General features: G+C 37.9%; 1 protein-coding gene across 2 annotated transcripts in view; it reads left to right on the plus strand.

Moving 5' to 3' along the window:
• Nucleotides 1–15,224, plus strand: part of LOC149788419 (mitochondrial mRNA pseudouridine synthase RPUSD3-like) — a 38,703-nt gene that overhangs the window by 6,732 nt on the left and 16,747 nt on the right. For both annotated transcript variants that reach the window (XM_089974386.1, XM_089974385.1), the window contains 4 exons: nucleotides 3,717–3,855; nucleotides 7,856–7,963; nucleotides 9,071–9,179; nucleotides 12,230–12,362. In XM_089974386.1, coding sequence (XP_089830512.1) covers nucleotides 3,717–3,855; nucleotides 7,856–7,963; nucleotides 9,071–9,179; nucleotides 12,230–12,362 — 489 coding nt within the window. The remainder of the gene's footprint in view (nucleotides 1–3,716; nucleotides 3,856–7,855; nucleotides 7,964–9,070; nucleotides 9,180–12,229; nucleotides 12,363–15,224) is intronic.

Here is a 15,224-nt window from a genome sequence, read left to right on the forward strand (position 1 = left end):
CAATGGGGAGCTTGATCAGATCTTGTTGTTCATCCATCCCCCAGTCAGTACTTCTAGTTTGTATTGCTTATCTCTCCACTCAGATATCATTAAATATAAGCAATATAAGCAATTTTAAATGCTTAATTGTGTGCTAATCATGTTTCATAATCAGCATGCTCCATGAAATGGTTCATATTTTACTTACCTGTATATAAATTTACACTTTAGAAAATGAGACAGAAAGAAGTATAAATACTTTAGATTCATTTTGTTCCAGATTCTTTACCCACAGTATCTTCCATAATTATATTTACTCAAAACAGTTATGTAAAGTACCTCGTTTGTGAATGCATATGGTAAGTGCCCTGTATAATTAGCTCCGTACAATTAAAAGACATTATACTTGTCACTTTTTTACATTGGGGTTCTGGGACCCTGAGCAGCCAAGTGGTCTAAAAAAGCGCTCACTGTTATGGATCATTATCTCACCTCTTTCTGTGTGGGTTCGAGTCTCATGTTCATCCAATGTGAGTATGTGAGAAAGCTTGCCAGTAGCTTCTCATGGGTAGGTGGTTCTTTCTGGGGTTTTCCTGGGTTCTTCCTCAGCTATTGATACTGGCTGCCATGTATAGCCTATCTTGTGCTGAAAAATGGCATTAAACCCTACAACAACAACAACAACATTTGGGGTTCTTGGACTGCTATGAGTATCAATAAATAGCTGTATATTTTCCTCCCTCCACGCTGTTTTGGAGATTTGAGATATATTTTGCTCTCCTTAGTCTTTATAGATTTACCTAATTTTGATGCAAGGTTTGATGTTGCTGTTGTTTTACCATGTTGTGCATCTTCCAAACAGAATGCCCATGTTATCGTTTTACTCATTATCTTGCATTTCCCATTTTTGTGTCATGTCATGGTACTCTTGTTCCAAACTCTGTGTTGTCATCACAATTCATGACAGACTGAAGGAGGTGGTATTACAAAAAGGGGAAAGATCTAGATTTACAATCAGAGATCTCGGAAACGCTTAATTACGCATATTTAGATCTGGGACGCAGAAAATCACTGAGGTGGGAGTCTTCCGTACACATGTAATACAGCTGAATAAACAATTTTTAGACTTTTTTAATGGTAAATATTGCTACTTCCAGTAACAGGAGTTTATGTCCAAATTTTGTACTTCCTGTCATCAGATCCAAAAAGAGACTAATCTGAATGACACACAGATGAACCTTTGCAAAATGGAGAGGAAGTTGAGATTTGGACATGAATGCAAAATAATGTGTCCATTAGGCAGAAACAAATGAGTCCCAATCACACTGTGTTTATGTATGGGCAACATAGCCAATTGGAAATGACATTAATTCATCTGATCTCATTGAATTAGATGTGGTTGGAGTCCGAAGTTACAAGACAAATGTGTTTACTAGCCCCATTTAATCTCCTGGATACATTGAGTTGATGGATAGACCGTGGTAAACAGCATGTTTCATTTTTTCTTAAGCTTGACTGATAACAGAATGTTAACTGATGAAACAAATGCATTCTTTAAAGATTTATTCAGAATTTTTGATTTTGGAAGAAATTTTGATTTTGAACTCAACTTCATACTGAAGAAAAACTTCAGGTCAGATATCTGAGCCCTTTCTGAAAAAAGGAAATTGGGAAATAACAGCCAGAAAATTTCACAAATAACTTAAAGTGTAACTTTTTAAATAGAAACCTGGAATTCTGTAGTTTTCCAAGAGACTCCATGTTATTCTTAGAGCTATTACCTGTATCAGCTTCTAACAAGTTTGAGCAAGGTCTTGTATATTAGTCTAGCTATGGTATCCATCTCAGAATCATTTCAGGAACATTCACAAAGGAATTATCAGGTTAGTATTACTGTATTTATCCAATGATAAGTCCACCCCACACTGTAAATGAATGTTGTCAAATATTTTCTTATCATGTCTTTGCTTGTTTATAAGATTACCCCTTACTTTAAAAAAATGTATTATGCAGACATGGGCTTATCATAGGAAGCATGCTGTAGATGACATGCTCACATATTCAGATCTTTACATGATGACATTTTTCTGAAATCGCCTGTAATTACTGCCTATACTTGATATGTCAAGTCCCTCTGCATCCTGCATAGACCCATGGCCTGTGTTGCCTGCAGTTGAACTCTGTTTAAAAATTAGTAAGTCTATACAGTAAAGTTTAACCTAAAAGATTTTCAAAATTGTTTTATTGTTTGTATCCAGTACAGAATTGTTCATGTAAAACACTTATATTTTGCTTCATACATGGTCTTCTTGTCAGTGTGAAGTACTCATATTTTGCATCATACATGGTCTTGTTGTCAATGTGAAGTAATTATATTTTGCATCATACATGGTCTTATTGTCCATGAGAAGTACTCATATTTTGCATCATACATGGTCTTGTTTCAGTGTGAAGTACTCATTTTACATCATACATTATCTTGTATAAGATCATTATCTCACACATTTTTAAAAAGTTTCAATTATTTTGTGGTACCCTCCATCTGTTAGTTGATCTGTCCATATCTGCATTTCCTGCTAAACTGCTAGGTGACAATTCACTAAATTGGTACATAGCTTGGTATCTTTGGGAGAGGTACAATGTTTTAACACATCCCATAGAGTTTTGTGGGGGGGGGGGGGCAGGGTCAAAGGTCAAGATGTAATTACATTAACATTTTTAGCTCTGGTTTAGGAAGTAGTTATCAACTATTGTACTACCCTAGACTTTGATAAAAGATATATGTACAGCATCACTGAAACTCAACCCTCCTTTCTTCCTGGGTCCTATCCAGCAGTCTCTAGTGGGTTTCTTAGCACGTACCAAATGGACAGGCAGCAGTTTGTACATACATGTATATTAGGTATACATTTTTTGTTAAATTTTTCACTGTTATACTTGGAATCATGAAATTTGGTGAGGGAGCATCTTGATGAATACTATAGCCTCATCACCAAAATAGGTCACTGTGACCAATATTTCATGTGACACTTGACTTTTGCTTAACTTGTGTTTTAATCTCATTCCTAAAGCTCTGTTCTTCCTGGAATCCTCAAACTAGATGATTATATGCATTTCTATTAGTACCACTCCCATGCAACAGAAAATTGTTACTGTAACCTACATTTCACATTTTTCTAACTTAGATTATGTATTTTATATGAAATAAGTTTTATACACTATGTATAAATACTATTATACCTACAATCATTAAATTTGATGCATGCATCTTGCATACCCCCTCATCACAAAAATAGATTATTATTACCCATATTTCTTAATTCACTGGTTTAAATTGAATAACACATGGCCACTGACTGTCGATAGCATGAATATTATATTTATTACAATTATATAGAAAATTTTCCTGGAGGGTGGGAGAAATAGAATGACTGGAGACCAGGCAACCACTATGTAAAGGTGACCTTTTGGACAGGTTTGACTAATTTACTACCAAGATTGATATTTTACTCCTGTTTTTATCGGATTTAATGTACTTCATGGCAGATGAAGTTTTTAGTTTGTCGTGTGTATAAATCAAGCAATTACCTCAATATGTACATCAGAGATACTCCATGGTTGCACTCAAGAATACATTAATACAGTTCATGTCTAGCCTTTAATTATAAGTTGGAAAGGTCTTTATTTATTTCAGTATGTTAACTTAACATCTAATTCCCTGATCTGTTGTATTTCAGTTGTGAAGGAGGGGGTGGAGACAACTGGCCCTTCCACTGCATTTGCCCTGAAAGACCTATCTATCAGGTTCCTGCTGGGGGACCTTGCTCATCATGTCACACACGTGGATGACCTGGAACTGGTTTGCCCATTACATAGGTAACTATGTTGACAAAAAAATATTGTGAGCTTTTTCATGATTCACTGTCTATTTTAGCTTTATTTCTCATTCTTTTTTATGCATGAATCATTAAAGTAGATGATTATATGTCTCCATTTGTCGCACACAAGTATAAAGACAGTAATAGTGAATTACATTTCTTTAAATACATTACCCAATCATAATAGCTTAGGAGAACTACTACTACAGCCTTGCAAATCCAGCCTTCCCAGATAAAACTGTGCAGCCAAAAGAGCTAAAAGTTAACTGCCCACCTAGGTGGCAGTCAGGCAAGTGATCTCCCCTTGATATAGGGATTATTGGCACACTCTATATGGATGTAACTGCTGGGATGCTGGGAGGGTGTATGTGTATTATGACTGAGTAAGTATTCACAAAGAAACATATTTTGCTAGTAAAATTAGTTTCTTCTTTAAATACATTACCTAATCATAAGACCTTCGAAGAATAGGTAAGAAGTGGAGGGAGGTAACATACTCTTACCCTGGATATGCAATCTCTGGTCCCCTAAGGTATGTGAGACAACAACTTCTAGTTCATTTTGGGGTTGCAAAACCAAGAGGTTAAAGTGAAATACTATTATAACTTCATTTAAGGAAGGGGGGATTAAAATATGATTCACTTGTACTCATTTATGTTTTATATAAAACTTTCCTAGATTAGATACCTATTACTGAATGAAGATGATTTGTGGCAAAAACTGGTTTCCAAACAAGAATTTGGAAAATTTAGAGATATACTATTAAAATTAGAATAAACCAGATAAACTGAAATTTCTAAATTGATTAAAAATATCTTTTGGCATGATGTTACTTGTGTTTTATCACAATGGAAAAATGTACCGTTGGCTGTTCAGGAACATTTGCCACAAGATATTCTTAACGTAGTAACTATCAACAACTTTAAATCATACACAGGGTAGAGAATGAACAGTGTTATATTTATTAAATACCTTTTTGATGCACAAGGATCTCTATTAAGTTTCGATGAAATAAAACAAACAACAGATATTAATAATTTTATACAGCACTTTGCCCTTATCTCAAAGATGTCAGTTAAGTGGAAAGAGAAAATTAATGTTTTTGAAAGTGGAAATATTTTCCATATAATACTTGATAAAATTTCAATTTTGAAGGTAAAAGAAAAGAATATATTTATAAAGATCTGATAAGAACCATGATACAGAAGCCAAATGTTAAAATTATGAAACTTGATCCAGGCAGTTAGTGTGTGCAGCTGGTGTAAAGAATGCTCCAATTCTTTTGTTTTGGCTAAACTTTGCACAACAGACGCAAAACTGATTAGCATTCATTTTAGATTTCTACTTAGAAATCTTGATTAAAAAAAACAATTTTTGAAAGATAAATTTAAGTGATACTACATCTTCTATAAGGAGGGAAAAGAACAAATTGAGCAATTATTCTATGACAGTTCAGTTACTGAACATGTTGGGAAATAATTTGATGAATGGAATCAGACTTATGATCCTGATTTTAAAATTTCACAAAAAGATGTCTGTATAGGAATTAACTGCTGGGATGTTCTTATCAACTGGGTTTGCTCACAAAATATGTCATATGCAGAGCACATTGTGCATTAAAAATTCCAAATTTTACTATTATAAAAATTGTGTTTTATTGTACAGAAGGCTGGAAAAATATGTCACCAAAGTGTGTAATAGAAATGTGTTATTTTAAGGAAAAGTGAACCCTTTTGTCAACCTTTGAAGCATTGTTAATGCCTTGGGGTTTGATTGAATAGTTTTTTTGTGTACATTATTTGTGTGTGCATGTGTGTAAGGGGACATATGTAAAGATCAGGATGGAAAATTCATTTTAAATCAATGCCACATACACCTGGTCAGGTGGTGATGATGGGGAACTTGTAAAATCCTGATAACTTATGTTCAGTTTTAGGCCCCACCAGATTGAGTTGAGCCCTTTGGGATGAAAGATCTCCGAGTTAAAAGCTGGAGAATGAGGACTCAGATCTCCATCTCATGGCATTGATAATGTCAATTAGAGAACAGTTCAGGTCAAAGGTGATGCTGGTGGCAATTGCTATAACCTCGTAAGCCAAAATGCCATCTGAGTTATTGCTTGATATAAAGAACAAATTACCCATTTAATGCTGGAAGATAGGGTCTGTGCTGTTATATTGTTTTGTCCCTGTTTAAGAAGTAAAATTAGATGTGATCTCCCTCGACACAATGGCTCTGTTTTAATACCATTTCATACTAGATCCTGTAGGTAGCCTTAAGTGGAAATGTCCAAAGTAGACAATGATTTTCAGTACAAAGGTCTGGTTGCCCATGGATGGAAGCCTGTTCTATGAAAGAGGAAACCATCATAGGTGCAACTGACCTGTCTTTATGAAACTGCATGTAATTCGGATCCCTTGATAGGGTATGTATTTCACTGATCATGCCTGCCATTGTTAATGTGATAAGGAAGCAGGTCTTGTATGAAAGGTGAGCCAAAGATGCCCTTGAAAGCAGTTCAAACAGTGTTTTGCTCAACCAGGTTAGTATCCATAATAGGTTCCACTGTGGACATAGAGCCAACATTTTTGGCCATGTATGATCAGAGATGGAGTGGAGGTCAGATAAGTCTGTTTTGTCTGATATCTTCTTGTCCATGATGACGAACAGTGTCAGCAGATGTAGAGCAGTAACCTTTGATTGTGCTTGGTGATAACTTTTTCTTGTCGAAGAGCCAGAGGAGGAAGTTGGCTATTTCAGATACAGATGTCTGTAGTGGAAGAATGTGTTCTTGTGTACACCACTGTGTAAAACATTTCAGTTTGCCTTTGTATGCTATCAGAGTGGAGGGCCTTCTTGTTTGAGCAATGCTCTACATGACTTTGCTATTTTTGGGGGGAACATCCATTGTAAGATTGAGGAGCTTGTTGATCCATGAATGGTACAGTGAGGATGAGGCAACACTTAGATTCTCTTGCTTTTTGTATCACCTTTGGAATCAGAGGTGTTAGAGTGTAGGCTATTCCAGTTTTTAGATAGCGCATCGACTGCCCAAGATTTGGTGTCAGGGACTAGTGAGACAAAGGTTGGGAGCTTGTTATGCCATTTGAGATAAGTCACCACCCTAGATTTGTCAGACAGAATTGGGACTCCCTTTCCAGTTCAAAATTCCTGCCACCAGTGAAAGGCTTTCAAAATGGCCTTATCTCCAGAACATTGATATGTAGATACTGTCCAGGGGAGACCACACCACACTGGCTTCCCAGAAAGACTGTAGTAGGTGATCTCTGGTGTTTGTACTTGCAGAGGCATAGCTGCTGTGAGCCAAGTTAGGTCACTCCAAGTCTACAGACAGTACCTCATATTTATGCAGTTGGGGAGAGGTTTGGTCAAGTGGGCAAACTTTTGACCTCTATTGGTATAAGAGAGTCATTTGTAACAGGTGCACATGAAAGCAACCTAGGATGATGAGGTTTGCTGCCATGTAGAGCAAGCCTTAAAGGCAAAAGAATTCCCATGCAGATAGAGATTCCCTTGAGAGGAACAAACTCTGTATTTTGAAATGGTTAAATACATAAATAAACCACCCATGTATAATGCTGTAAACAGTGATGGAACATGAGTACATTTTCATTCATATATAAAGTATTGACAATAATTACATATCATTCAAGCCCATGTAGGAAGCATGATATTGCAATCACTTTTCTGATGGCACCAATGTAGGTAGCATCAATAATTGTTATGGTTTTGCTCAACATTGTTCATTTGCATGTTTTCCTAAACCTGTTCACAATTTTCAATACACTTGGCATAAATCATTGTGAATCTTTGAACATTTCATTCGTCAGAATGCTTGTTCATGGGCTCAACATGCAGGCTATGTCCTTCTTATGTTGTTCAGTAACTTTATTATTGACTACTTCCTTGCTGATGTTTCTTGTCATAAGAAAGCCCCAAAATAAATATTGTAATGATTGTATATTTTCTGTTTAAAGGTCATACAGTGGGATAGTAGTCCTGTCAAAAAATAAGAAGGCCGAAGAAAAAATTAAGAATTTCCTAAAACAAGTGAAGCCACAAAAGATTTTGTTCCAGGAATTCTGGTAAGTGACTGTGTGAAGAAAAGTTAGCTTCATTAAAAATTTATGTCATACAATGATAAGAGAATTTATGTGAAATCTGAAAGTCTGATGAGAAATGTCTATATTCCAAATTGAAAATTTCTTTGCTGGAATTGTTTTTAGTTAAAGTGTTAATGTGAGTGTCAGGCAGTATGGTACTTTCTATTTTAATTTTGAGTTTTCTGCTTATCTGGCCATTCATGGTCCTTCATCCATTGTCATTTGTGTGTTATCCATATTCCATTCACAATTTAATTTTCAGAAACTACTTGACCAATTTGCACATACTTTTACGTAAACATTCTTAAGATTTGTTCAGTTGATGATGTTCTGTAATCCAATATGGTCCTTACTGCTAAATATAGAATAAACTTTCAACAACTTCTTCTCAAAAACAACATAACAGAATTTGACCAAATTTTACATCAATATGCTAGTATGAAAGCCCTTTAGGTTTTTGCAGAAGATGCCAATCTGTCCTAAAATGTTACTAGAGTTACTAAAAATAGAAAAGCCTTTAAAAAACTTCTTAAAAATGGCTCAGCAGAATTTTTCCAAATTTTGCAGAAAGCATGCTGACATAAAATTTGATCCAGTTTTATGGCTGCCATTGCCATTATGAAAATCTTACTGCTACTTGTCCTAAATATAAAGTGTTATGAAAGTACATATTTACATTTATTTAGAAGTTTTTTTTTCTTTCTATAGATTGTTCACAATCTTTTCCATTTTGTCTTTGGAGCTTAACTTTAATAAGCACTGTAAAGCCAGGATTATGCTGATCTACCATTAAACCCTACATAAACAAACCTTTTTATCCCATGTAGTACATGCGGATCGACAATTTAATTGCATTTGTGTTTGTAAATGATATTGTGATTTCTTCATTTATCAAACTATTCAGGCTGGTGATTGTTTTTTACCTTCTCTGTATTAAGTTTGTCATATTTAACATGATCTTGAGATTTAAAACCAATCAGCAGTCTGAATAGTTTGATTAATCAGATTATACAGCTTAGAAAAGTAAATGACATATTTGCATCTTTTTTTCTCTCAAAAGTTGTGAATAATTTTACTCCAACATTTCAGTGCCATAACAACAGGAATCCCTGGGGCCACAGAAGCATCACAACCCCTACAAGGGAGAGAAGAGACCATATTTCTTAAAAGAGAGAAGTTGTTTGGTGATCAGAAAATGGTAAACAAAATAGTTCATAGTCATAAATAAATAGACGTAATAATGCATTTGCCATATTGGGTGGAACAGATCCATTTTCCACACTGAGTTATCTCCCTTAGTCTGCCCTGTTTAAGACGGTTAGAGAACTGCAATAATATAAGCAATGTAATCCAAATGTTGTCATCAGGAAATCTGCAGTAAGAATTTTCACCATTATTTGATGGGGAGAACTGCTTATATTTGATAAAGTTAGAGTCTTTGACATTTTGCATCCATGTGAACAGTCTAGCTTCCACATTCCATATATTTTCTTGTGTCAGATAACAGGGAGGTACATTTTATCAGTTATATGACTGTTCACATTGTGCATCCATGTGAAAAGTCTAGCTTCCAAAAACCGTATCTTTCCTTGTGTCAAATAATAGAGAGGTAGAGTTTGTCAATTATATGACTATTAACATCAAACCTTTTGGTAATAAGTTACACAAATGAGAGTGTTGACCTGACAATTTGTTTGAGTGCTCCATTAATTAGATCACATCACATTCAAAAGTGAAATAAGAGCTTGATACAGTACAATTATAATGGGTGCAGAACTTGTCTGGTAAGTTAAATCAGCCTCACAGAGTACAATTAAAATGGGTACAGACCTTGTCTGGTAAGAGGAATCAGCCTCACAGAGTACAATTAAAATGGGTACAGACCTTGTCTGGTAAGTGAAATCAGCCTCATACAGTACAATTATAATGGGTACAGACCTTGTCTGGTAAGTTAAATCAGCCTCACAGAGTACAATTAAAATGGGTACAGACCTTGTCTGGTAAGTGGAATCAGCCTCACAGAGTACAATTAAAATGGGTGCAGACCTTGTCTGGTAAGTTAAATCAACCTCATAGAGTACAATTATAATGGGTACAGACCTTGTCTGGTAAGTTAAATCAGCCTGATACAGTACAATTATAATGGGTACAGAACTTGTCTGGTAAGTTAAATCAGCCTCATAGAGTACAATTATAATGTGTACAGACCTTGTCTGGTAAGTTAAATCAGCCTCACAGAGTACAATTGTAATGGGTACAGAACTTGTCTGGTAAGTTAAATCAGCCTCACAGAGTACAATTAAAATGGGTACAGACCTTGTCTGGTAAGAGGAATCAGCCTCACAGAGTACAATTAAAATGGGTGCAGACCTTGTCTGGTAAGTGAAATCAGCCTCATACAGTACAATTATAATGGGTACAGACCTTGTCTGGTAAGTTAAATCAGCCTCACAGAGTACAATTAAAATGGGTACAGACCTTGTCTGGTAAGTGGAATCAGCCTCACAATTAAAATGGGTGCAGACCTTGTCTGGTAAGTTAAATCAACCTCATAGAGTACAATTAAAATGGGTGCAGACCTTGTCTGGTAAGTTAAATCAGCCTGATACAGTACAGTTATAATGGGTACAGAACTTGTCTGGTAAGTTAAATCAGCCTCATAGAGTACAATTATAATGTGCACAGACCTTGTCTGGTAAGTGAAATCAGCCTTAAACAGTACAATTATAGTGGGTGCAGACCTCGTCTGGTAAGTGAAATCAGCCTGATACAGTACAATTATAGTGAGTGCAGACCTTGTCTGGTAAGTTAAATCAACCTCACAGAGTACAATTATAATGTGTGCAGACCTTGTCTGGTAAGTTAAATCAGCCTCATAGAGTACAATTATAATGGGTGCAGACCTTGTCTGGTAAGTTAAATTAGCCTCATAGAGTACAATTATAATGGGTACAGACCTTGTCTGGTAAGTTAAATCAGCCTCAGAGTACAATTATAATGGGTACAGAACTTGTCTGGTAAGTTAAATCAGCCTCACAGAGTACAGTTAAAATGGGTACAGACCTTGTCTGGTAAGATAAATCAGCCTCACAGAGTACAATTAAAATGGGTGCAGACCTTGTCTGGTAAGTTAAATCAGCCTCACAGAGTACAATTAAAATGGGTGCAGACCTTGTCTGGTAAGTTAAATCAGCCTCACAGAGTACAATTAAAATGGGTACAGACCTTGTCTGGTAAGTGAAATCAGCCTCACAGAGTACAATTATAATGGGTACAGACCTTGTCTGGTAAGTGAAATCAGCCTCACAGAGTACAATTATAATGGGTACAGAACTTGTCTGGTAAGTGAAATCAGCCTCACAGAGTACAATTATAGTGGGTGCAGACCTTGTCTGGTAAGTGGAATCAGCCTCACAGAATACAATTAAAATGGGTGCAGACCTTGTCTGGTAAGTTAAATCAGCCTCACAGCGTACAATTAAAATGGGTGCAGACCTTGTCTGGTAAGTGAAATCAGCCTCATAGAGTACAATTATAATGGGTACAGAACTTGTCTGGTAAGTGAAATCAGCTTGATACAGTACAGTTATAATGGATGCTGAGAGCTTCTCTGGTTCATTCATCAAAACCTGGTTTAATACAATTATAATGAGTGCAGACCCTGTCAGGTAAGTGAAATTGGAGCCAAATGCAGTACATTATAATGGGCACAGACACTGTCTGGTCTATTCACCTGATACAATGCAGTTATAAAGGGTGCAGATCCTATCTGGTAAATGAAATCAGCCTGATGCAGTACAGTGTTCCACCCAGTCACATTATCCTAACAACAGGCCGGCCAATCCTAACACTAACCTCTTAATGCTGAGGATCTAGCGAGGCATTTGTTAGTACCATTTTTATGTCTTTGCTTTGACTCTGCCCAAGTTCGAACCCACGACCTCCTGCATCTGAGGTGGACGTTCTAACCACTATGCCACCAAGGTGGTAGAAAATGAAGAAACTGGATTCAAAAGACTTCATAATATGTATAGAATAAATGAGGATACTGCGAGGCCATCGTATTTGAGGAGACTTACCTTGTGATTGGTTTGGTTTGTGTGGTTTAGTTTTGTTTGGTGTTTTATGGTATAGTAACATAAGTAGGTTATTCAGTGCCAAAGCAGTTGGAGTAAAGTGCCTTGCATAGGGACATAATAGATTAAAAACTGAACATCCATGTCACATTCCTGTATTTGCTATTTCCAGTCAGTCGTGGTTGATAAGCCATCCAAGAACATGAGGGAGAGTAGGCTGGTGACAGCTTCCATCATCAAGGGTCAGATTCTGTCCTCCAACCCAGATCTTCAGTCTGCAGTTATAAAGTTACACACAAACTCTGGTATGTCATTACATATCAGTTTCAAAGCTGTATTTCATTGAAGAGATTTTAGCTTTTACTTCCATGAATATGTTTTTTGGTATAAAAAAGATGTGTTCTCTACATGAAAAAAAAATTCTTGAAATTTTTGTGTTTATGTTAGAAATTTTGAGGTAAATAGTTTGCCTAGGAATTTGAGTTTTACCTATATCATTACACATATTCACAGTATTATTTCTCCTTCAAATACGTTCCCCGATCATATTAACATTAGGGATATAAGCCTGCTACCTCTCGAATCCAGCCCTACTAAAAGACGAAAATTCGTCTTTTCGGTCTATCTCATATAGACCAAAGGGCAATAACTCTTGCCCCTTACCTCCCCTTGCCACCGCCAGGTGTCACTAGTTTTTAAGCTTCGCTTTTACTGATGACACATACATTATACCTCCAAACAATCCAAGCCATCTTAGCGTTAAATTGGACCATCCGAAGTTAAATTTGGATTTATTGCGTTGGACAATCATTCTTCTACAGGTTGTATACATTATTTTAACAATTTTTTTCAAAATTACTCCGTTAGTAACGTTTGTGGTATTAGTGAATTAAAAACATGCTGAATTACTAATTTGTGCTTTGTTTTCTTTTCTTGTGTCGTTTCAGTAGAAATGTCAACCAAATGCATGAAATGCAAAAAGTTCAAAGCAAAAGAAGACAACCATGACTCTTGTATTGTATGTACCAAATGTACATCATCTATACCATGCAGCGTGTGTAATACTTGGACAGAGCAAACGTGGGCTGATGTAGTCCAGAAGGCAGCAAAAGGGAGGGATAGACGGAATAAGTCGAAGAAAGATAGCATTGATGTCCTCAGTATACATCCGAAGACAGCCTCCATTGCGAGCCTTGTGGGGGACGTTGGGGCCCCCCCTCCACCTAGAGTTCATTGTTTGCAACCGTCAGCCACAGTAACATCAGCGGCAATGGAGGAAAATAATGTTGACAGGGTACAACAGTCCATCTTTGAACAGATGCGTTGTTTGGTCCAGGAAGCAACGAAGCAGCTATTGACATCAGGCCAGATATTACCCTTATTTCCCTCGCTCACTTCCACAACTTTTTCTGACTCTTTGAGGGAATGTTCCCCCAATTTTAGGCTGCCCAGTGGGCGTAAGTCCCCCCGCATGACCGAGCATGGCCTTCGGGCCTGTAAGTCAGGACGCATGGGGTTTTTACCGGATCCATATCTTTATACAACCTCTATGTCACCGGCCATCCAACTGTCCCAGCATGGGGACCCTATTGCTAAAACGGTCCGACCAAACATGACTTACGGGGATTTTAGTGATAAATCCGTCCGTCAAGCTGTACCGCCGGCAACATACCATTACTATGGCGGAGATTTTAGTGAGAAATCTGTCCGTCCAGCCAGGCCATTGGAGCAGCCGGTACCAGTGATAGCAGGACCGTCGCCAACATTCAGACCAACCACAAGCCAGACAAACCAGCCGGCAGGGCCGGCCATCCATATGTTCACGGCTTATCCACAAGGGAGAGTTAGTGACAGTGTTAATGATGACGGAATTGCGTCATCTATGCCACCTGGTATGCTCTATCCAGAAATGCAAGCTATTACAGAACATGACTCGGCACATAGTGAGGGTGACGAATCAGCCGTACACAGATCCAACCATGGAACGGACTGAGATTGGCTTCAAGGCAGCTGTGGAAGAAATTTATAGGGTGTTGGCAACTTCAGAATGCCCTCCACCTCCTACCGCCACTCAAGACTACAAAGTTAAGGCGTCTGTAGATCTTGACGGGGAGGAAGAGACGCCATCCTTCCGGCTCCTTCCCCAGTCGGCAAAAATTAAGGAGATCAATGATCGTCTATCAGGACGAATAGGTGATCCGGAGAATGCTAAGGCGTTCTTTTCAGAAAGCCAAGTACCAGCGACATTCTTGTGTCGCTGGTACAAAACTCATTCAGACGCCTTCAGTACGGATCTTCCTGCCCTGGACAAAAAATATGGCAGCAGTTCACATGTCCGCTCCACTGTTTTACAAAGTGGACAAAAATGTGTTCCAAGCCACTTCAAAGCTAGTCTGGAACGTAGTCGCTACATCTTCAATGTTAGACTTGGCTTCATTAGCCATTTTCCGACTCGCAGAAAAATCCGACAGTGACCACGCTTGGGAAGCGACTGCCTGGATTGCTAGAGTTATTAACAGGGCAGTTCACCATTCCATGGCTAATGCGTTGACTGCTTCTACCAACTTAGACCTGATACAACGTGACGCATGTCTGCGGTCCATGTCGCTCAAGCCCCATCATACTCTGGCTTTATGGATGACTCTGTTTGGGTCGCCTTTACTCTTTGGAGGAAAAATTGAAGAAGTTCGGAAGCAGGCAGCTCAGGAACTGCCCCTCCAACTCGCCGCCCATCCCTTGCAGGCGTTTAGAAAAAATCAGCCCCTGCCACAGCGGAGGGATGATTGGCGGACCAGGGACAAGGGATCCTTACAATCAAATGTGCAGTATAGATCCCAACCCAATGCCAGGAGACAACAGTCTAATCAAGCTAGGAGGCAACCATACAGAGGCGGTAAGAAACAAAGTTTCTCCATCTTCAAGCCTCCTAACTCTAAAAATTGACATACCCTCTCCACCACCCGCGGACAGCCTACATGTGGGCGGCCGCCTCCTGCAATTTCAGGACTACTGGACCACCTTTTTTCCTCAGAACAATTGGGTGATCCAGGTCATTTCGGAAGGACTTCGGATTTCATTTATCCAACCCTCTCCCCTGTCCTCCTCTCCCCTCTTCACAGACGTACCGTCCGATCGGGAGAAGGGTACCTTTCTACAACAGAAGATAC

Source organism: Sinohyriopsis cumingii, chromosome 11 (genome assembly GCF_028554795.1).
Source record: "Sinohyriopsis cumingii isolate HCF-2022 chromosome 11, ASM2855479v2, whole genome shotgun sequence".
Taxonomy (NCBI): Eukaryota; Metazoa; Mollusca; class Bivalvia; order Unionida; family Unionidae; genus Sinohyriopsis; species Sinohyriopsis cumingii.